We start from the raw sequence: 23,876 nt of genomic DNA, 5'->3' as shown, positions 1-23,876 counted from the left end.
AATAATCCATATTATTCCCTTTCCTTACTACCTCTCTCTCTTTCCATCAGCTTCTCTCTCATTCATACATACATACAAACAGAGAGAGAGCACGGGCTGGTCGGCGCAGAGTGCTCCGGCAACCGACCAGCAATCCCCGGTCCACACTGCTCCTCTTTTCCCACTCCTTTTCCCTCACCGGAGCTTGTCCACACACCCCTCCTTCCGTGGTGTTCCCTTTATTCCCTCTGGAGCACAGCAGTCCTTCCGGTGGAGATCCCCCTCCTCCCAGCCAGCATCATCGGCCTTGTCAGCGAACCGTGTTCAATACTAAGTTACGGAAATAGGGTCGCGTCTCGAATGCCTTCTTCTCCTTACGGCTTGGCCTCTTCTTTATCCCACCACCCCCCGGAGGCATTTGACTAAAGTAGGTAACGGTTCTAAAACAGTAGCTCGGTTCTCCCCCACGGTCAACTATTCTAGCTCCGCGGCCCTTTTGCTACGACAACAATTACAATTGGAGTCGCTCGCACCCCTCCAGCGCGTTCTTTCCGTCTTCAGTATGAGACAGGCAGCATAATGACAAGAGAGATATGTTTACGGGATTGGAATACTCGGCGCATACAATATCGGTAGACAAGATCATCAGACATGCCCGGAGGTTTGGTGGGGCACCGACCTGGGAAAGAGACGAGGTCCATCCCACGATGACCTCCTTCTCCGTGGACTCGATCCGAGGCCCTCCGCGGAGTCCACTTTTTCCCCAGTGGTAGACAGATCACAGTAAAGTAGTTGACAACAACGGCCCTCCTCACCGGCGCTGGACACAGCTCCATTCGTACTAGATACCCCGTCAGCATATGCGATCTAACCCTTGGCCCCAAAATGTCAGCCACACTTACCACTCGTCCCAGTTCATCGCCAGTATACACCACGTGCGGCTGGGCCATGATGCAACTAATCCCCGCTGAGATATTGGCTCCATTGTCGCGGTGACTGTCCACATGGTGCAGTTGCCTGATCAACTCCAACTCAAATCGCCCGTGATGGATGATCTTGCTCCAAATCTGTAATCCATCAGCATCAGCACCTGAAACCCGTGGCTGTAACATAGAGCTCTTACATTTACGACGCCTCTTCGGTGTCCAGTGAACAGCAGCTCGCGCTCCTGCCACTCATTGTTCACCCCTTCGTAGAAGACACACGTCATAATCGAGTCGTCCACTGAATCGCACAGGATCTGTTCCAGGAGCAGTGACCCGTTGAGCGTGTAGAGGCTGACTCGGTCGCGTCGACAAATCATGATCTCTCCCGTCACATCGTTGATCCGAGCACACTGTACCTGCATTAGTATGTATACATGACGTGATGGAACAGTGTGGGAAACAAGCATGCTTACATCGACAGGCCCGCTGCCTGGCAGCTCCCGTACAAAGCATTGCCGATTGAGATCCCAAAGCATAATTTGCCCGTCCGTGGATGCCGACAGAAGCGTACTGAATGACCGTGACACCGCAAGCGTAGTCACCGGGGAGCGGTGTCCAAATAGTGACCCCGTGGGCTGTAGATCAACAGACTTGATGGATGAGGTGAAGGTCCAGATCGACACCGTACAGTCGGCGCCGGCGGTTACCAACGTTCGAGAATCTGCGAAGATCGCACAGGACAGTTGGCCGATATGAAGATGCTCAAAGTGACCCAGTAGCTAGAGGCTTGTTAGCTGCTGTACTTCTGACAGGACATTCCAAAATCCAATGACTAGACTCTCGTACCCGTCGGCTATCCGCAGAGTAGAATCTGACACTGCCGTCAAAGAATCCCCACTCCATATACTTGTCGTAGCTAGGGGGAATGTTGAGTCGCAAGGCAGCGGCACACAGCAGACGGTCTTGTTTCATCGATAAGGTGGCCACTCGTTCGCCAATATCTATTCCCACATTAGTCAACACGGAATTATTCATATCATGGTTAGATGCTCACCCAGAAGCGCAAGGGGCTGTTGTGTCAGCGATTCGGCAAGCCGATCCAGTCGGGGCGTTCGATGTCCGGGGTCTTCGCGTTGCAAGTGAGGCCGATTGAAGATTTGATGCGGTGTCTGCCCAAAGTTGTGAATAATACCGATCGTGGCAAGGCGTTCCACGGGGTCATCAATAGAGTCGATGTCCTTGGCACCTTGGTAGGACAGATGATGAAAGACATTTACTGCCTCGACCGCGGCCTCTCCCTTTTGCTTGCTTCCAAATACCAAATCGATCCAATGGTGCAAGTTCTGGGTCACGTACGGACTCTCGAGCGCCTCCCGGTGTTTAGCAATGAAGATCATGGGATCGCCTTTGGCCCAGGGCGGTAATTCCACCGAGTCAATCACAGTCGTCATGTTCTGCAAGAGCCCGAAATCGTACTTATTCGAATTCACCAAAAACTCAGGGAGGTAAAAGAACTCGGGTATCAACTCCCGTACGTCCGACATATTGCCGCGTGACGCAGATTCCCACGCCTTTCCAACCGAGTAGAAGAGGCGGTCGGCATGATCAAACGTACCTCCCTGAAGGAGAAGGTAGGATTTGACAAAAGGCTGCAGTCGGATCAGGTATGAGCTCACGATCATCGCAGAAGAATAGTGCGTCCCGTAGTGGAATGGAGGAGCGTCGTCATCACCCATCTCGGCGAAAGCCTTATACCGTTCTCTAAACTCCGCCTCTCGCTCTGGCGTTTGGCAGCCCATGGGCTTGGACAAGTCACGGAACGTTTTAGGATCGTTCAGATCCAGTTCGTCACTTGTATAGTCGGCAAGCACCCATGGGAACACGGGATACTGAGTCAGGTCGTTGAACGTCCTCCCAGCAAGTGTGTTTATCAGCATGAGGTAGTGGAAGTTGGAGATTTCACCCTTGACCCATTTGCGCGTAGCTGGATAGAGCGGAGAGTGGCCGAAAACGCTGGCAAATTTTGACCCGAGAGATTGCGGTGCGTCGTCTTGACTGCGAAGGGTTTCAAACCTCCAAACATCCTCCGGACGCGCGTGACCAACACTGCCGGTCACTTGGGGAGCTTTCGTCGCGAGCTGACTGCATAGAATATCTCGGGCTCGCGACGAGATGAGTGTTAGCAAATAGCTACTCCCATCGGTGAAGAAGATCTCCAACGCCACATCACGGAAAAGGAAGCGCCTTTTGGAGATACTGATCAGATCAGACCATTTCCAACTTCTTGTTTCATGCTCCTGTGCTTTGCGCTCACTAGATTCTCGGCCGGCAATCATGCGAACGTAAGGATCGCGTTCGTCTGACGGAGCTTGCCATACGTTTACGATCTCGCCATCAGATCTCTGGAAGAAGTTATCCAGAATGTAGATATGATCCTTTCCTTGAATCAGAAGCCCCTCAAATGCCTCCAACCCAATGATACGAGACATGTTGCACACACCCTCAACCTGATCGCCACGATGGAGACTCCGCATGACTTTGCGGTTCTTGTCCTCGTAGTCTTCAAGATCAGCCTTCGGGTCTTCAATCATTTCGAAGCTATCCTCGAGCATACTCCGGCTATCTGGCGAAATGCCTTGCGAAGCACCCTCTCCAGCCTCATTATTGGCGACCGTAGGGGTCAACCCAAGGGTACCAGCACTGGATGAAGGTCGAACGTCGGTGTCAATTTTGATCACGGGAGGCTCAGATGCCTTCCGTTTCGGCTGGTAATTTTGCCTCTCATCCGTCTCATCGGGTACTATGCGAAGGCGCATACGGCTCCGTCCTTCTGTTTGATCCAAGCGCCACTTTCGCTCCTTATCCTCGGCCAGGAGACCGCCGAACCGTCGTAGGTCCAATGTAAGCTTTGAAAAGGTCGCCCACATGAAGACTGCATCATCTTGGTGGTCCTGGAGCGCCCTTTGGAACTTCAGAAACTCCGATCCTGATATGTTCGATGCCCAGTGGGGGAACGTTACGAGGTGCTTGCGTGTCACTTCGTCACCGAAGCTATCTATGTGCTTCCATTGCTTCAGCTTCTCCTGGCGTTTAGAAATTCGGTTACGCGACGAAGTCTCGATCTTGGAATTCTCTTCGTGAACGAAGTCTTCCCAATGCTTGGATATGACACCAAAGAATAAAGAGTGTAGGTCCTCTTCTCGATCGTTAAACCACCGTAAGAAAGCCGCATCATCCATACCCATTAGAGCTTCAAATCCAGCAGACAACCGCTTTTGTAGGGTTATTGACGCTTGACTAAGTATGGTAGCCATGTCGGCAGGTTTCTGTACTAGCAGAATTCGGAAGAGCCCTGCTGCAGCCAGGCGCACATTCTCGTCTCCGTCGTCTAGCTTGATGTACAAGAGGTAACATAGCAGCTGCAGGTGATTTGATTGAGCGTCACCAGAAAGGAGAATCACCTGCCAGTAGGACAGGCGGCTCAGGAACGAAAGAGCCTCCGTGCCTTCGACTTCCGATAGCCGAAGCAAGACGACGCGGAAAACAGTCGACCGAATTGTGGACACAGCTTGACTGCAGAGCCTTATACTCTTGAGACAAGAGACATCGGGCCGTTGCAGATACTCGAGGATTGCCCCTGCGAATTCAAGAGTTGCAGCCGCCCCGTCAACAAACCAACCCTCGAAAACAGCCTCCCCAAGGTGTGTCATGAATCGTCCCAAATTGGTGAGCACGCGTGGTTCTGCAAGCAGCTGGACTTTGGAAAAGATGACCTCTTGCACAGTCAAAAGGAAATTCTTCAACACCCACGAGTTGAAGTGTGCCCGGTGTTCGAGCAGTCCCGGTGGCGTTTTCAGGTAGAGACCAAGACCAGAAAAGTCCTTCCGTTCCAATAACTGCTCCGAGAAGACGGAAAGAGCCAAACTGAGTATGCTGATGACGAAGGGGTGTTCGGGATTCCCTACATCCTCGATCTTTCTCGGATGATACGCGTGAATAATGCGCGCGGATGATGGTAGAGAGGTTCCCCGATCAGATGAGACAAGCACAAAAGAGGAACCGCGGCCAAGTGCCCCAGCAGCATCATCGCGCGCTCCAGGTTGCTCCACGGTGGTTGTTCGCAGAGAAGCGGCTCCTCTCGAGCGCGGGCGGAGGACCAGATTCTGATCTCCAAAATCAAGACTAGCCGCACGAGGGTTTAATTCAGCATCCGTGCTCGTTGCGTCGCAGCCAACTACCACCGGAAACAGCACGTAGAACAGATGTTGAATGTACTCTGGCTGGGTGGTGAATTCACGAAAACTTTGAGACTTCACATGCAGGGTAGCAAAGAAGTCTGTAACTGTATTGAAAAGCAATTGCTCTTCGGCCACCGTTGCTGCGGCCGTGTGAGAGAACATGGTTTGCTTGGTCGATTGACCACTAGAAACCAGATGCGCAAGGCCCTGTGCGTCGGACCGCGAGCTATCGTTAGTCAAGACTGTCTTCTTCAGGGCACTCTGCATCATCTCAGCGATGACTGGGAAAATCTCAGGGAATGTTATATGCAAGTGACCGCCGGATAGGAAGGCATCCGAAAGTCCATTTTGACTGAAGGGCCTGTCAACGATCATTTTACCGACGTCTAGGCCAAACAATATGGCAAAGCAGCTGGACCATACGGCCGGTATTTTCCACCATCTTCGCAAGCAATGCCGCATGATAATATAACCCCCTGTTTTCTCCGTGAACTTCTTGTCATAGTTGCCGCCATGAGTGACCAACAAACGAGCTATGATTTTTGTCGCCAGAATTACAATCTCCGGTTCGTCTTCACACAATAGATATAGAAGCCACTATAGTGAAGTCAGTAATCATTTCCTATTAGTGAGGAGAGAATTAGACCCGACCTTATTAGTCACAGCCTTAGCGAACTTCTTTATGGGGCCAAGATCATGTGCATTGCAAAGTAACGAACAATACATCCGAAGCATTTCCGTGGCAATCACAGTGCTCGACACGTACTTAGCTTTCGAGTCAGAAGTCGCTCGCTGCCGCATGCCTGCGTTGAATCTCATGCTCTTCTTCTTCTGTAGCTTACTTGACTCCTTCGGCTTATGGAGAGCGTAGGTAATAAAGAGAGATAATGATCGAAGCAAATCCGCCGACAAGCTGCTCTCCATGAGGGATCCAAAAGCGGCAGTGTACAGACGCAAGGCTTCGGGGGTACACTCCTCTACCTTGAGGGCCTCGAGTAACTTCTTGTTGACGCCTATTGATCATTAGCATAACCGAGTCGTAAGGAGATTATTCCGAAAGACTCACGCATGCGAGCAAGTCGCTTTGCATTGAACCGGCGAAATTTACTTTCACTGGCAAATATACAAAACTGAGAGTAATACAACTCGAGGAGAGCTGCCTCACCAGCTCTCCATACTTCTAGGTCGACGAGTAGGACCCTGTACGCCAACGGATTTGTAATAATGGAGCGGTTAGGCTGCTCGAAGTCGTACCCAACAAATTTCAACGTCAAGCGGAGAAGTGCCAGAGCTAACGCAGACCGTTCCTCGTAGCTGGCACAAACGCTCGGCGTCTTCGACGTTGTGGGAGCAGCTCCCGACGGCAAACCAAGCTTTTCGCGCAACAAAACCGCAAGGATTCCGTATCCATTATCCTTTTCCATTGCCTCGCTATTCCTCCAGTTGTCTTGCACTGCCTCGTACAGTGCCTCGACCGCTAGCAAGGTCGACTCCCCAGTGTCCGCTGCATGGAGCAAGCTCAGATGCACAGCCGCGCACCCCCCAATACGCCAACCTGCATCATCCAGAGAGCGTGGTACCGCAACTACTGGGTCACCTGTCAAGACCCCAATGCCGTGTGCCTGAGTCAGTGCGTCATTGATAGCAGGTGTAGCTCCATTGACTACTATCGCATTCCCTCCGGACTTGGTTAGTTGATGCAGATTCTTAGCGGCTTGCTTTGATAAGGACTTTATCAGCCGGGACTCGTCCACGGTATTACTGTCGTCGTCGTCTAGCACTGCGAGAGGCGAAACGTTCAGCAATATGGAAGCCTCGCGGATAAGGGTACTTGCTTTCCGCCGGATAGCAACAACGATATCCGACTGCTCTTCTTTACCGGGGTGTAAATGTTCATTGCGCAAGTTCAGAGCCGCGGAAGCCTTGTATGTCTGGAAAGAGCCAAGGCAGTCTTGAAAGTTGCCATGATAGCGGGGCCCGAGGTTGTAAAAGACGGCAACCATGTCATCGCTATAAGCTTCCTCGAAAAGGATTGCACTGGCCAATGACCAACGAGACATGGACACATCCTTGCCCAGCCTCATAGCCAGGTCCTGAGGGGTGCCAAAAAATGCTTGGACCCTAGCAGATCGGTTGGGAGCAATTGCAGCAGGCATACACGGATATTCTATCTTCAGCTGCTCGACAAACTCGCCATCTATGAACAAAGAGGCGCGGGAATACGACGGCGGTCTGGGCTTCTTGTGGACAACACAGATATGATACCATCGACCAGGTTCGAAAACGATGGATTTAAATCGGACACTGGGGCGCGACCCCCGTATCGAGGTCTGCAATATGAAGTTCCGGGTATCTTTCTCAAGATATGCAAGTAGGAAACATGTCTGACTAGGGTCGAAAGCCCCAAATATTGTTGTATGTGTGTTTGAATCAAATTGGTCGAAGCGCGCCCATACTGAAAGTGTGTACCCAGAGGAAGTTGCGGGGGGGAACGAGCGCCCCAGAGTAGAAAACTCCAGGGAACAGTACCCATGCAGAGAGAGATCGAATTGTATGGATGCAGGTTCTTTAGAGGCCTTCAGAACATCTACCAGCAAGCGCGAGACCTTTGGGCAACTGTGGGCTTTTTGGTAGAGGAAAACTGCGTCCTCCAGATTGCTTATCCCCTGGGTACAAAGCAGCCGCGCGAGCTCCCGGTATAATAGCTTTTCCTGTTCCAGACGCTCATCGCTGACCAGAAGTGGAAGGATCCACGATAACACACCTGTAGCATGCATTATGGTGATGTTTCTCTGGGAATGCAGGGCAAGTTGACAGAGACATGCCGGTACAGCTAATCGAAGGAGACGGTGTTCTGACGACGAAGATGAAGTCTGGGACAACCATACTCGAATGAAAGGCCCCAAGATATCCGATACCTCGATGGTCTCTGACGTTCCTACGCATCGATCAACCTCCGCCTTGAGGTCACTGGGAAGTAGCACTGGAGCCGATCGAAATCTGGAGTCCAACGTTGTGAATATACTGGCAACGGTTTCCTGGCAAAGGATCGCTGCCAGAATCCCACCATAGAATTGTTCTATGTCTCCCTGCACGGAGTCCACCTTTTGGGCCAGGAGTACAAGAGCTTCCTCTAGAGCCGCACTCCCTCCTCCAGGTACCCGAGCCGCAAAATATCTCTTATTACCATGATGATCCTTTAACGCCTCTGCCAGAACCGCCAATGTATCCTTAAAAAGGGCCAGGAGACATTTTCTCTCTTCCTTCGCTAACCGATCCGGGCTATAGCATTCTGTGACTTTCTGAAGCAGATCCAGCAGCGTCTGAAAGCCATGTAGATGTCGAAAGTCCTCTTTCGCTTCGCGAGGATGGTCACTGTCGATAAAGGTATGACGAAGCCGGAGTAGGCATTCGGTTGCTGTCGCGGCTAGTGAGGGGTCGATGTCATGTTCGCCGCAGATGACCTTGAGCTTCTCAACGACGGGAGTCAGTTCAACGGCGGGCTGATCGATCGACGAAGAAGGGGACGGCGAGCGAAGGGAGGTGGGCTGGTTCATCGCGCCGCTGAGTCTTATCCCCGGCTACCTATCTGACGGCAAGCGACCATCAGACACCATGAACCTGCACTTGGCGTAATTATGGAGACGGTCTGCATTGGTAGTTGTGATGGTTGGGGAGCTTTAGCGGACGGAATCAATCCACGCACAGTTGTCTGACATGAACCCGCCAAAGTGGGAGGAGAGGAGGAGGAGTAGGAGGGGAAGCAAGGATAGCGCACTCCAAAGGATCAGCAATTGTGTGTCGGCGAGGGTTTGAAGGAGCGAGAGTCCCAGTCAAGATCCACCATAAAGGCTAGGTAATTCCTAGAAGACGCACGGAGTCCTAAGCCGCACGTCGAGCTCTTTCCGCACTTGAGGGAAAAAGAATGTTTCGAGTCCGATGAGATAGTGCTACGGCCAACGTCACTGGCGGCGGTGGTACCAAACCATCGTTAGCGGGGGGGAGGGTACGGGATTGTTTCGGGGGGAGTCAGTTTGTTCCGTCTGACTTAGTCGACGGGCGCGACTTTGCTTTTCCCGCCGAGTGCAATTGGACAGTGACGGAATGGCCTTTCTCAGGCTCTCAGCTCAGCTGTCCTGTCCTGGGCAAGTGGGCAGTGCTGCTCTAACTTTCGCTCTCCCTCTTCCCGACCGGAAGGCAGCGGCCGGTCGATTAGCCTGTCTTCGCTCTTCGGCTGGACCGGGCCATTGTCATGTCTTAGCCCCACAAGAATTGGTGCCAGGAGTGCTTAAGTAGAATTTGGCTTTTCTTTATAGCTTTGAAGTTATTAGTAGTCCAATTGGACTGCTTTTAGAACAGGGCAATTGTACTCGACACCATGTATCTTCAGTGTTTGTCCGGATTTGATACTCTGAGGCGAAATGTTGGCTCAACTGATACCCGCAGCGTTTTATATTATATATACTGACAACCCAACATTCTCCAACCTCTCACATGGAAAAGTTCATTGAAGTAAGTACCAGCATTAGTTGTGATTTCACTGCCCAGTATGATGTTCGGAACTGATACCTAGATACCCCTGACTTAGTAGACAAGTACTACAGCTCACTACTAGGCTGAACCACTGACCTCTGAATTGTCATTCACCAATCTATAGCTGGCAGAGCAACTAATAGTACTACTCGGTTCTGCATTGCTCTCTCGAATAGGCACTAGTGTAAATATATGTTCTATTATTATATCAGCCATGGCACATGACAGTCGAGTCGTGGAGGAAGGGTTATTCTCACAGGAGTGCTAGTAGCAGTGTAGTTAGTATACTATCTGTCTATTAAGTACTAACAGTATACTAGTAACGTGAAGAAGTCTAAGTGCGCGTACTCAGAGCTCTATATGTTACTGATACATCTGCACCACACCCTTCGAAGACAAGAATATCTCCCTAAATCATTGCAGCTGTCTAACTACATATATTGGGTAGTAAAGACGATTGCAATGACACTTCAAGAATCGACCGTCTCAATTTCTGTCCATCTACATAGCTTGATTTGACTGCCACGTGCTCATTCCGTATAGAGCGAGCAAAAGAACATAAGGAACTTCGATCTTAGCGATCATGACACATCAGTTGTCAATCAACTCTACACCCACAGCTGTACGATGTCAGTTCTTGTATACCAGCAGAATTCGCCGCAAATGCTGAGAACTGGGACAGAAGCTACAACAACTTCCCCCTAGCAACAGCATTAACCATTGCCTACACTCAGAGGACTAGATAGCAGGGTTCCAACCTCATTGTCCATCACTCGATCAAGCTAAATGTGGGCACAACTGATCTACGGCCAGATTGAATTTCAGCCAATCTGCTTCAGTCTGAAACTATGGTTGTTCTTGTGGCAATATGACGCACATAAGCAACAAAAGCAATAATCACACTAGGAACAACGGAAAAAACAAGACGGCTTGAAAGCTTCCTGACGATATTGTGCGGTTGGAAGAGCCTACACGAAAGAACTTGACCACTCTTTGTCTCATCAAGAACGGTCAAAGGATATTCAATCACATCCAACCTGACCGCTGAACTGCGAGCTCGCCAGATGCATGAGACAAAGCCACTCTGATAACCTTGGGATCAACACAATGCCTACGGAGTACACCGAGATCGCTCTTGCAGTCGGATACATCCATTTGCTGCCCTTCTTCCTCGGCGTGAAAATTCAAGTCGTGGAGTCAAATGCCGCGCGGTGTTTCTTGTGGCGCAAATACCGACTCTTCATATGAACAAGAATGATCCGAGATTTTCCATGGTTATTGACTTTCTCCAGGACCGAAGAATGCTGTTGTTCTCGAAATGAGACCTGAAGCAATGCCACTTGAACCTTCACATGTATGACAAAGACTACAAACCCACAGTAAGCCCAAGACTTCCACCGGAGAGGCCGATATCGCAGGTCCAAGGTCTACTTACATACCAAGCTGGGCAATGTGTCTTCCAAGTCACGTCTATATCCAACATCCACTACAAGGAAAAGAAGTCAGACCGAAGTGAGCAAGCCACTGAACGTCGTAAGCCTGACACCGCCTGTTGATATAGAGTTGATGATCGGCGTTTAACCCAGACATTTCTTCACATCTACAGACAAAGTGGCGTGTAGAAGTTCCATAAAATTAGGTAGTTTAACCGGGTCTTCTCCATCACTCCCATGGAGTGCTTCTAAGCCAACCTCGGTAAGCGCCAGGCGACAAAGACGATCATCGGATGAAGGAGCATGATTGGCCCGATGGCTGCCTTGATAAGAGGGCGCCTTATCTAACGGAGCTCTGACCTTGAAAGGAGCCGTAATGTATTTGGGCGGGCGGTAATATCTGGTATCAGTTACCGTCCCTAGGCCTTACCTAACCACCTACGCAACCGATCTTTCCTGGTTCAGGAGGAGTCAGCCGAGCAAACCCATGGTTGGCTTGAGCACGCGACTCGGCGTTGCCTGGGGACCGACCACGCTGCTGCTCAGTGGCAGGTTTAACATACCAGGTACCTGCAGTACAGTCAGTCAGACATCGAAAGGGGAGCTCCTATACATGTATGCAGGGTCATTTGATTCGCGAAAGAAAAGAGAGCTATCCCATGCTAGTTGCGGAGGATGCGGGAAGCTCTTCTCCCGTGTTCAAAGACCGGGTTACCATGACATGCGGTAAGTAGCATGGCTAGTTACATGAAGAGAGATGCTTAGGGACCTATAGCTACGCACTCCCTCCATTGGGAAACGCCCTACTCCTTTGACTAACGAACTAGTCAGTTAGTTTGCTAGGTACATTGAGTCACCGCCACGATCTTGCTTTATAAGGAACATTTTACAACTGCCATACCGCAGGAAATGCAGGCTGCGCCCTAGTCGCCTCATTATTTTGGAGCAGGATCCGGTCCCTTATCGTCTGCGGGTACCTTGTAGTCTCCTGCTTACGTAGTGACAGAAAACTGTATTCGTTTTTCGTAGGTAGTATTGCCCGCATACTGTGAAGTAGTGGTAGCAAATGGTTCTCGGGTCTCAGGTACTCAACTTCCGGGAACACGCTACAATCTGTCAGTCCAACAGGGAGGGGAAGATGGGGGGCAAACTGCCAAGGGGGGAAGAGAGAGAGAGAGACCCGAATATGGGTACATGGCGCCAATATGGATCCATTCACACAGCTTTCCTTGTCGGTGGACTGTCGAGTCTACCCCAGGTCCCAGTTTCTCCGACCGCGCTAATCGGGGACGATCGACAACCAGTGATTCTGCTGTGTCATCCGGGCGTATGGCGTAAATTACCGTATGCCGGTTGCATCATCACCTGCTGCCCTTGCCTCTTGCTGAATACCGTCCGCCATCCATCTGTCCTCCTCTCCTCTCTTCATCTCCAACCTCCCCTTCTTCTCTCCCTCTCCCTCTCTCCTCCATCTTTATCTTGCCTATTTCCATCTTTCTCATCTCTCACTTCCTTTCAATCTCTTGTACACTCCCTACTCACCCTCCTTTTTCACCGGGCTGCTGTGGGTTTCATTCTAAAGCTATCCATCATGAAGGGCATCCTCGGCCTTTCCCTCCTCCCGTTGCTGACGGCTGCGTCGCCCGTCTTCGTTGACTCCATCCATAATGAAGCTGCCCCCATCTTGTCTGCCACCAACGCGAAGGAGGTTCCCGACTCCTACATCGTCGTTTTCAAGAAGCACGTCACTTCCGAGCTCGCTTCGGCTCACCACAGCTGGGTGCAGGACATCCATGACTCTCAGAGCGAGCGGACTGAGCTGAAGAAGCGGTCGCTCTTCGGCCTCGGTGATGAGGCCTACCTGGGTCTCAAGAACACCTTTGACATTGCTGGTTCTCTGATCGGTTACTCTGGTCACTTCCACGAAGATGTCATCGAGCAAGTCCGCAGACACCCCGATGTGAGTTACACCCCCTATCTAAGCATACTTCGTTATCTCTTAGATAAGCTGCTAACCTCGGTCAATGTAGGTCGATTACATCGAGCGGGACTCCGAAGTTCACACTATGGAAGGGGCCACCGAAAAGAACGCCCCCTGGGGTCTGGCTCGTATCTCTCACCGTGATAGCCTGACCTTCGGCAACTTCAACAAGTACCTCTATGCCTCCGAGGGTGGTGAGGGTGTTGACGCCTACACCATTGACACTGGTATCAACGTTGACCACGTTGACTTTGAGGGCCGTGCCACATGGGGCAAGACAATCCCTACCAATGACGAGGATCTCGATGGCAATGGTCACGGAACTCACTGCTCCGGAACCATGGCTGGTAAGAAGTATGGTGTTGCCAAGAAGGCCAACCTCTATGCCGTCAAGGTCCTCCGGTCGAGCGGCTCTGGTACCATGTCCGATGTCGTTTCTGGTGTTGAGTATGCCGTCCAGGCTCACATTAAGAAGGCCAAGGATGCCAAGAACGGCAAGGTCAAGGGATTCAAGGGCAGCGTTGCCAACATGAGTCTCGGTGGTGGCAAGTCCAAGACCCTCGAGGATGCTGTTAACGCTGGTGTTGAGGCTGGTCTTCACTTCGCCGTTGCTGCGGGTAATGACAACGCTGATGCTTGCAACTACTCCCCTGCTGCTGCTGAGAAGGCCATCACCGTCGGTGCCTCGACTCTTTCTGATGAGCGTGCGTACTTCTCCAACTACGGAGAGTGCACTGACATCTTTGCTCCTGGTCTCAACATCCTGTCCACCTGGATTGGCAGCAACTACGCCACCAACATCATCTCTGGCACTTCCATGGCCTCTCCTCACATTGCTGGCCTGCTTGCCTACTTTGTCTCCCTCCAGCCCTCCTCGGACTCTGCCTTCGCTGTCGAGGAGCTTACTCCTGCTAAGCTGAAGAAGGACATCATCGCTATTGCCACCGAGGGCGCTCTTACTGACATTCCCTCCAACACCCCCAACGTAAGTCCTGCCGCTGTTGATAATATGAGAAAACCAAGCTAACTCAGAATTTCAGCTCCTTGCCTGGAACGGTGGTGGTTCCGAGAACTACACCGACATTGTTGGCAGCGGTGGCTACAAGGTCTCCTCTGCCAAGAACCGCATCGAGGACCGCATTGAGGGTCTGGTTCACAAGGCCGAAGAGCTGCTCACCGAGGAGCTTGGTGCCATCTACAGCGAGATCCAGGATGCCGTTGTCGCATAGATCAGAGCTCGTGCTTTCCAGACGTAGATCGGAAGACTTTGGTTTTTTTGAGGTATGGGATGGTTGATCGGACATTTTGGCGCTGGTCTCTTTTTATTGTGTTTGGTCTCGAAGACGCCGATGCATTGACTGTATCGGCTGTATCACTCCGCCCCTGCTTATCTGTTTGGTTCATTTTTATGGTAGTATACATGTCCGCAAAGAAGGTTTTGTTATCTCACTTAGAATGTTCTGGCTCTATAACAGACTGACAATCTCACTGGGTTATCTAAGAGATCTGCACACCGCTTAGTAGAAGGGAAAGGTGAGGGAGTAGACATCAGTTTAATCCCCATTACGGCATGCCGTAATGTATGAGATTACTTACCTTGCGGTATGTGGATGTAGTCATCCAGAACGGAGCTAGTAGAGTTGATCTCCAACCCATATCCAGCTCCTCTTATCTCTCGTATCCCTTATTGGAGATGCAATCAATCCCATGACAAGCAACTAATGACATCATTGGTCACGCTACAGGGTCATACCGAAACGAGCTGTGCCGAAGTCCTACTCCTACGAAAAGCCACAGCACATTCTTTCAGGGAATGAGAAGACCAGAGTAAAAGAATAATATAAAACATCTATAACGGCTTCTTATGTAAAGTAGACAGATATGTGATGATAGTAGTAAAAGCATACAAAGAACCTCCAACGCATGCTAATATAGATAAATAGAGGGATGATCTCAAATTGATTCTTTGTGCTGTATACCACCTCTTAATGCCGCGCCTGCGCTATGCCACGATGAAATATAGAAGGGGGGAATGCTATGTAAGTAGTAAATAGTAGTAGTAACTCCAAGCGCCGAATATATATGTATTGGGAAGAGAGGTGGCGACAGCTTTGGTTTTATACTTGATAGGTTGAAGAGATCAAGTAGCCTTATGTTCGTCTTCTTCTTCCTCCTCGTCACTGCCGGAATCCTGGTCTTCGTCGTCGTCATAAACATCAAGGTCCTCGTCGGAGTCGCTACCGCCGAAGACGTCGTCGTCCACGTCGCTCTCAGCCCAGAAGTCGGAGTCGTCCTTCTCCACGGGCTTAGAGACTGATATGGTGGATTCGTGGGTGGGCATGACGAATCCCTCGGGAATGTCGTTCTTCGACTCCTCCACGTGTTTTTTCACGATCGATTTGTATTCGTCGGGGCTCTTGCGGAGCATGACAGAGGCGTCGACGTTGGCGGGGGAGGAGATCTCGGCGTCGTCGAGGAGTGAGAGGATGGATATGAGCACGGATTCGACTCGTTGGGCTGGTGACCAGCGCTCTGAGGCTAATTCGCCGGACATTTCATCCTCGCCTGGGGCGTGGAGAATGGATATGCAGAGCTTGCCGTCTTTGTAGATGTTCGGGTGGTAGAGGGGGCGGACAAAACGAAATTCTGAAGATTGGGAGCGAGAGTCAGTCATACGGTTCTATCTTGTTGTCTTGTCTGCCATATTTCCAGGGTGGGAAAAAGGGGTGGGGTGGTGTGATGGAGGGGGCGGGCGTGTTGTATCGGGAGGGACGTTCGTGAACTCACCTGGTGGGGAGTAAGGGTAGTTACTCGGGAATTTCATGATCGCTTTGAAGTAGCCGCCATAGTATAAAGAATCCGGGTTTAGAACGATTAACCCGATCGTCCAGTGTAGGAGATTCTGCTCGTCAACCTGGAAGGGATATCGGTCAGCATTCTTGGTGCGACTTGAGCGTGGTCTGCGATGGGACACATGATGCGGTGGTCTTCGACGTATGACCAAAAGTAGAGTGGTATTCAGGAAGATATACGTACATCGATATTTACCCAGGGCTCTTGTGATAGTGTCTTATATTCGTTCATCAAAATGCGTTCGGCCATGGTGATGATCTAACAGGGGCGAACGATCGCGTGCCGTCGGTGAGCAATGATGGTGGCTAGACTGGAAGCCCAAAGGGTCGATAATTGACTCGGCAGTCGAGATAACAGGTATCGTTTTTCTTTTCCTCTTGTTCCCCTCTTGAAGTCGAAGTGATCAGGGCTGGATAGGCGCTGGATCAGGACGAGATCAACGGGTTTAAAAGTGGTTGATGATCACACACTAGTCCCGCTGTGGCAATCCATGGCATCCACGCGCAGCGGAAGGGCCCGGGGTGGCGTTCCGAAAGAAAGCATCTTGCAGCAGAATCTGAATCTTCCTTGGGTTAATTAATCAATACTTGTCATTGTACTGGTCGATCTATGGTAGTTGTCTGGGGGAAATCTTAAGATAAACAAGGACCAGGGCGAAAGAAGCCAGAGGGCCATTGTTCTTCCACAGAATTGTTCATTATTCTTTTCTTGTCCCGCGTAGCCGACAGTGGGGGGAAAGAACCCAGCAAAGTGGGGAATCCCCTTTCAATAGAATGAGAATAGTTCATGCCGTTGAAACTCTTGCCCCATTCAGCATGGAGTGCTGGCTGTCGGCTCCAACCGTTATAATAACTTACGATATAAGAGCAACGAAGTTTAATCCGATAAGACAAGGGAGATCCTATCGCAAGCACCAACCACTTCTGCAACAGAAGGATTGTTTCGGCCGTTGTTGAGACACACTGCGACTTTTTCCTTTGCTGACCAATTCAAACTCTACGCGGTTTAGCTGCCTTGCGTCCTTATCTCGGGATACCCGCATCTGAAATAGGCCGGCCACCCAGACACACTTTAGCGGGCGTTATCGCGCATTGGGCGACTAAATTGGCTCATTGTCTCACAGGCTCCAGCGTCGGACTAATGAAAAGCAAGACCGTCAAGTGATCAAAGACTGCGACCGCTTCTTCTCCGACAGTTTGACATCTGACTCATCGGAGTATTCAAAGCTCATAGGCAGGAGGATGACGAATTAGTCTGTTAGATGGCAACAAAGGGTTGACTTGCTTGAAGTTGAGTCGGTGTGACGGGCAAGGGGCATGCAGGATGCACGGACTCTCTCAGACGCCCTAGGGCGTACATCTGGATGTTTGTTGGACCCCTCTCTCCTTCATTGAGTCACTGACAGGGACTTGAACGCGAGTTGGAAGGCCTGGATGGCGTTGGTCATGCGGATAAGCCATTTTCTGCAGGTTGGCATACAAGCCTGATTGGATTTTGGGAATGTTGCGAAGAGATACTTTGGCACGTCAAGTCATCCTTCCACCCTTAGAAGCATATACTACATACGTAGTGATTGTCCAGTCATTAGAAAGCAACCCCGACCCTGTCTCCGCAACGTGGGCTTGGGGTGGGACGGATCTCCCACCAAGGGAAGAAGGGCCCTGTTCTGTGACACTCCTTCACGATAGAGTCGTCAACTCCACGCATCTCGTGGTTAGATCGATTCCTCAGTATATTGGTGACGGGTAGAAGATCGAAGGATGCCTGTCGACCGTGTAGGTAGCAGATCGAGGGTCATGAGAGGAGGATTGATGAGCCAAGCGTGAGAATTGAACCGGACTGTTTGTTAGTGCAGGGAGAGTGTCTCCGAGATACACTAGGCTCCGAAGTAGTATCAGTAATGGAATGGGGAGGTGACTCAGGGTAATCAGGGACGATAAGCACGAGTCATCTTCAAATTTCTCGCTAACCGGCAAAGAAGACCAATGGATCGAGAGGAATAATAAGAATTGACTCCAGCGTAGTAACCCGTTGAGCTCCGCCGGGGGAAGGTCTGGAATCCTTCTGGCTGCGGGCGGTGGATGCGAGAACTAAACAGAAGGCGACGAGGAGTCCACCCGAACTAAACCCAAGTGAGTTCCCGCCTTAGCTTACTTTCTGTTAGGTTGCCAAACCGGCGTGAGTTCCCACTCGTCATCGCTTTGCTGCTGCTGCTGCTGCTTCCTTCTTCCTCTTTTACTTCTTCTATCTCCCCTCCTTCATTTTCTCTCCCTTTTCTTTTTTCTTTGTTTCTCCTTCTTTGATTCCGACCCTCGTGCTGGTTTTGACTGCATGTGGTGTTTGCCAACTTTTTCTTCCCGGCATTCTTGGTAGTGTCCCTCAGTCCCCCGTCGGGCCTTTGGTTCGTCTGCCATTTTCTTTTCCTCCTCCGCCTATCACCTTGGCGATGCTAGGCTTGCCCTGCATCTATAGTCCGGGAAGCAAACACCAGAGTATCTAGGCTTGAAAATATTCTATAAGTCGATTGGATTTTACCCATTTATTCCACCAGTCTGTCGACTGGTCCCGAGTTAGGAGCGCATGCTGTTCCTAAGCTTTGGTGCTCACAACTTCTTCGTATCCGCCCGCCAGCCATGGCGGTCGAATGCCACGGGCCCATCTGGGCTATCGATGATGTCTCCCGTTGCTTCCAACGCAAGTACGTCAACCAATGTCGCTTCTACCATTATTCTCACCTCCGGAGTCGCCAGCTAACGTCTGACTGTCAATTGTAGCTATCTTCAAGTAATATTTCCTCTTACAGCTTGCGGGCTCTCATTACTATTCGTCATTTTTCGCGTCGCATACCAATGCACCGTTTCTCGAAAAAGCGCCTCCTACAAGTTACTAGATCACAATGCGGTTGAAGGCGACTCACCAGTTGCAACCTTGGATGATGAAGGGGAGGAAAGCGACCTAATGCTCAGCAAAGCGGCACAATCCGAGTTACCGACATTCGAAGTTGATCGTCCTCGTGGAGAAATCGCAACTTTAACGCTGGAGATCCTTGCGCTCGTAGGAGAAGTGGCCGTCTTCGTGGCTGTCCTTTCCACGGGCGTTTGGGGTCGCCAGGGTACTCTTCCCGCCATCGCCAAGCTTGTTTCCTGGGGTTACATATTGTTCCTGGCATTGGTTCGATTGCTACTTTCGACGTTCGACCTCCGTTCATCTCCCAGGATATGGAACCATACGGCATTGTTGTACGGACTGCAATGGATTTTCACCGTCTTCGTGTTTCGCTCCGCCGTTATCCACCCCTTGTCGAATCGCGCTGTGATCTTCAGCTCCATTGAGTTTGCCTTGTCCACTTTGCTTTTGCTCATCGCGGTCACTACCCGTAGAGGAAACAAAGTGGTTTTGGTATCGCATGATGAGGGTCTGGAGCCTGCGAGGCATCCCACAGCCAGCTTGTTCTCGCTAGCTACTTTTGCTTGGCTGGATCCTCTCATTCTCAAGGGCTACAGACAGCCGTTGGAGCTCGACGATGTCTGGGATCTGACAGCGTCTCAGAAAGCAGCCACAGTGTTGGAAGACTTCCGCCGCAGGAATTACCAGGGCTCACTGGTGTGGAAATTATGTCGGTACTTCTACGGTACCCTCCTTCTCCAAGGTGCCTGGACGATCTTCTCGAACCTGTTCACCTACCTGCCTACAATCCTCCTCCGCGTACTCCTGCAGTATGTGGAGGATCCAAGGTCGTCGACTGCAAACGCTGCGTGGCTCTATGCTATCTTACTGTTCTGCTCTGGGGCTATCCAAGGTATCGCTGATGGTCAGGCTCTCTGGATTGGACGCAAGCTGGGTGTCAAACTTCGGGCTATCATTATTGGCGAAATCTATGCGAAGGCCCTCAGGCGGAAAGCGGGGTCGTCTGTAGAATCCGCGAAGAAGCAGCCTGAAGAGCCTGCGAAGGATCAAAAGAAAGGCGGTTTCTTCTCGTTCGGTCGGAAGAACAAGAAGGCAACAACTGACCCCGAGACAAACAACGCAAAGGCGAAGAAATCGGAAGATGATCAGGAGGACAAAGAACACATGGCCAATATTGGTACCATCATCAACTTGATGGCCATTGACTCTTTCAAAGTTAGCGAAGTCGGCGCCTACCTGCACTTCTTGTGGGCCAGTGTGCCGGTGCAGATCATCATTGCTGTGACACTTTTGTACCGCCTCCTGGGATTCAGCTCGTTTGCTGGAATCGTCATTATGGTCTTTATGTTACCTATCAACCTTACGATCGCCAAACAGTTTACGAAGGTTCAGAATCGGATCCTGAAGGGGACCGATGCTCGGATTCATAGCACTAATGAGATCCTCCAGAATATTCGAATCATCAAGTATTTCGCCTGGGAGCAGCGTTTTGAGGACATCGTCAATGAGAAGCGAAAGGCGGAGTTGAAGGCTTTGCGTTTTCGGTACATAATCTGGTCTACGGCGGCAACTGTCTGGTATGGCACGCCCATCCTTATCACGTTCGCCTCATTCTTCTTGTACACAGTGGTGGAGGGAAAGAAGTTGACCCCGTCAATCGCATTCCCGGCCCTGTCGATGTTCTCTTTGCTCCGCGTCCCTCTAGACCAGTTGGCCGACATGGTGGCTCACGTTCAAGAGTCCAAGGTCTCCCTTGATCGTGTTGACACTTATTTGAATGAAGAAGAGACCCAGAAGTACCGTCAACTCGAGGAGGAGTCTGACGGACAACCGCCCAAGATCGCGTTGGAAAATGCTACCCTTACCTGGGGATCTGCCCAGGGTCAATACAAGGATGATCCGTCGGACGAGGTTGCCGAAGGTTTCCGTCTGATCAATATGGACGTGGACTTCCAGATTGGCAAACTCAACCTGATTACTGGCCCGACTGGCTCTGGAAAGACGTCGCTGCTTATGGCGCTTCTCGGCGAAATGAAGCTTCTGCAAGGAAAGGTTCACTTGCCTGGAGGCACGGCTAACCGCTCGGAACTCCCAGTTGATCCTCAGACAGGTCTCATCGAAAGCGTTGCCTACTGCGCACAGGAAGCGTGGCTTGTGAATGCTACTGTCAAGGATAACATTGTGTTTGCCTCCCCCTTTGATCAACGTCGGTATAATGCTGTAATCAAGGCCTGTGCCTTGGAGCGGGACCTGTCAATTCTCGATGCAGGCGACCAGACCCTTGTGGGAGAAAAGGGCATCAGCCTTTCGGGAGGCCAGAAACAGAGAATATCGCTTGCGCGCGCTGTGTACAGCAGAGCTCGTCACTTGCTTCTGGATGATTGTTTGAGTGCAGTTGACTCGCACACCGCTAAGCACATCTTCCGCCAGGCCTTGACCGGTCCCTTGATGATGAACCGGACTTGTGTTCTGGTAACACACAATGTTGCTTTAACCGTGTTCGAAGCAGCCCATGTCATTGCTCTTGATAACGGTAAAATCATTGCCCAGGGTCCTCCAGACGAAGTGGCGGCATCTGGTGCGTTGGGTGATGAACTACTCAAATCCCGACCAACTTCCAGGACTACTACTCCTCGTCCTTCTCGCAGAACTTCGGACCATGCAGAGCAAGATGACGAATCTCTTACGAACGGAAATGCCACCAATGCCCTTAACGGAAAGGCCAAGGAGAGTTCCGACTCTAAGCTGGTAGAGTCTAAGGCTGTCGGCAGTATCAAGTTGTCTACAGTTAAGATGTATCTTCAATCGATGGGATCCTGGCGCTACTGGATCGTGGCTGTGCTTGTTTTCTGCATGCAACAACTCGGGTCTGTATCGACTAATATTTGGATCAGACAATGGGCCAATTCTTACCAGACTGAGGAAGTCGGTGCGGATCCCGGTGACTACGCGGCGATGGCAGCCTTCAAGATCCCGTCTTTCAATGTTGGTGGTGTTCCTCGTACATCTACTTTCAGCGCACCCCAGTTTGGTACGCAGAGTGTGAACGCCAATGGCAATGGGAATGTCAACGTATCATATTATCTCGGTGTCTACGCATTACTGGGAGTTGCTTTCGTCGCTATCTCGCTAGTAAGGGAGGGTGTCCTATTCTGGGGTTCTCTGAACGCTTCTTTCAAGATCCACCAACGCCTGCTGAGATCGGTCATGCATGCAAAGTTCAAGTTCTTCGATTCGACCCCCCTGGGCCAGCTGATGAATCGCTTTTCTAAGGATGTGGAATCCGTCGATCAGGAAGTCGCACCTGTAGCTATAGGCATGCTCCATAGTCTGGCATCCGTCGTGATGATTGTCATTCTCATTTCAGTCATCACACCCGGTTTCCTGATCGCGGGTATCTTCATCACCTTGGTTTATGTCGCCCTCGGTGCCGTCTACCTGAATGCTTCTCGCGATCTCAAACGACTTGAGTCCGTGCAGCGAAGTCCTCTGTACCAGCAATTTGGCGAGACCTTGAACGGCATTGTTACCATCCGTGCCTATGGCGACGGACCGAGATTCATCGTTGACAACCACCGTCGTATCAACGCCTACAACCGTCCTCACATTTATCTGTGGGCGAGCAACCGCTGGCTGGCACTTCGGGTCGATGTAACAGGAGCCTTGGTGTCATTCTTCACCGCTGTTTTTGTTCTGATCAACATTGGAAAGATTGATGCCGGTGCTGCTGGACTTTCGCTGACATACGCAGTCACGTTCACCGAGAACGTTCTTTGGCTAGTCCGGTTGTACTCGGAGGTTCAACAGAACATGAATTCTGTCGAACGTGTCAGGGAGTACCTCGAAGTCGAGCAAGAGGCAGATGCAGTCATACCTGACTCTAGACCGCCGGCCAACTGGCCCAGCGGCGGCGCGGTCGACTTCATTGGATATACAACTCGGTATCGACCGGACCTTGACCCCGTTCTCAGGAATGTCTCGTTCAGCGTGCAACCTGGAGAGAAGGTCGGTATCGTCGGCCGCACCGGTGCTGGCAAGAGCTCGCTTGCTCTGGCGCTTTTCCGTGGTCTCGAAGCTGAAAAGGGCCGCATCGTCATTGACGGCGTGGACACCAGCGCAATCGGTCTCCGTGACTTGCGAGAGTCGATCACCATCGTTCCTCAAGATCCTACTCTGTTCACAGGAACTATCCGCAGCAACCTTGACCCGTTCGACCTCTTCACGGATGAGCAGATCTTTACTGCCCTGAAACGTGTGCACCTTATTGGCCCGGGTACCTCTGGCACCGCGACCCCAATGACCACTAGTACGCTCGCAGAGCCCAGTTCCGCAACCCCCACCGGGGTCACTAGTAGCGGCATCCTGGACAACAAGAACATCTTCCTCAACCTGGACACTGCTGTCTCCGAATCCGGGTCCAACCTGTCCCAAGGCCAGCGACAACTCTTGTGTCTTGCACGTGCGCTACTCAAGAACCCGAAGGTCCTGATGATGGACGAAGCCACCGCCTCTATAGACTACAACACCGACTCCAAAATCCAGGAAACCCTCCGGGAACTCCGGGAAAGCACCATCATCACCATTGCGCACCGTCTACAGACAATCATCGACTACGATAAGGTCTTGGTCCTCGACCACGGCCGAGTCATCGAGTACGACCACCCCTGGACATTAATAAACAAGGGCGACGGCCTCTTCCGGAGCATGTGCGAAAACAGTGGAAACATGGATAGTCTTCTGGAAGGAGCCAAGAAAGCCTGGGATCATAAAAATAGTGGTAATGACTCATAGATCGCCTCCTTCCTGCTTTATTCATTCTACTATTACTAGGGACCTCATAAAAGTTCGCACATATTGAAAAGGCCCTTGTTACACATATTTATCTATCAATCCTGTTTATTATTAACTGTGTGTAAGCTGGCGCATGGGGTATTTCTACCATTGCTATTCTATTTTCTATTCATTTTCCATTATTTCCCTTCTTCTTTTTCTTATACATTCGTTATTGTGCCTGAGAAAAAAAGAG

At 51.0% G+C, this 23,876-nt stretch overlaps 4 protein-coding genes across 4 annotated transcripts; 2 read left to right on the top strand and 2 right to left on the bottom strand.

Annotated features, from left to right (window-relative positions):
- Positions 1-790: 790 nt before the first annotated feature.
- AtWU_07798 (Beige/BEACH domain protein) lies at positions 791-8,700 on the bottom strand (the record flags this gene model as incomplete). The annotated part of the gene is made up of 8 exons (XM_035502907.1): positions 791-820; positions 882-1,046; positions 1,103-1,315; positions 1,379-1,684; positions 1,752-1,906; positions 1,960-5,740; positions 5,795-6,156; positions 6,210-8,700. The coding sequence occupies 8 exons, from the start codon at positions 8,698-8,700 to the stop codon at positions 791-793; spliced, it is 7,503 nt and encodes a 2,500-aa protein (XP_035358800.1).
- A 4,000-nt stretch (positions 8,701-12,700) lies between these two features.
- On the top strand, positions 12,701-14,319 carry AtWU_07797 (S8 family peptidase; the record flags this gene model as incomplete). The annotated part of the gene is made up of 3 exons (XM_035502906.1): positions 12,701-13,069; positions 13,140-14,075; positions 14,131-14,319. 3 exons carry the CDS (start codon positions 12,701-12,703, stop codon positions 14,317-14,319), a joined length of 1,494 nt encoding a protein of 497 aa, XP_035358799.1.
- A 911-nt stretch (positions 14,320-15,230) lies between these two features.
- AtWU_07796 (putative ubiquitin conjugating enzyme (UbcC)) lies at positions 15,231-16,192 on the bottom strand (the record flags this gene model as incomplete). Its single annotated transcript, XM_035502905.1, has 3 exons — positions 15,231-15,736; positions 15,878-16,004; positions 16,127-16,192. The coding sequence occupies 3 exons, from the start codon at positions 16,190-16,192 to the stop codon at positions 15,231-15,233; spliced, it is 699 nt and encodes a 232-aa protein (XP_035358798.1).
- Positions 16,193-18,576: 2,384 nt separating this feature from the next.
- Positions 18,577-23,641, top strand: AtWU_07795 (putative ABC bile acid transporter; the record flags this gene model as incomplete). Its single annotated transcript, XM_035502904.1, has 2 exons — positions 18,577-18,641; positions 18,718-23,641. The coding sequence occupies 2 exons, from the start codon at positions 18,577-18,579 to the stop codon at positions 23,639-23,641; spliced, it is 4,989 nt and encodes a 1,662-aa protein (XP_035358797.1).
- Positions 23,642-23,876: the final 235 nt, after the last annotated feature.

The sequence above is a fragment of the Aspergillus tubingensis genome, assembly GCF_013340325.1.
Source record: "Aspergillus tubingensis WU-2223L DNA, scaffold_8, whole genome shotgun sequence".
NCBI lineage: Eukaryota > Fungi > Ascomycota > Eurotiomycetes > Eurotiales > Aspergillaceae > Aspergillus > Aspergillus tubingensis.
Note: the sequence above shows the minus strand (reverse complement) of the source record. Positions and strands in the feature narration are given on the sequence as shown.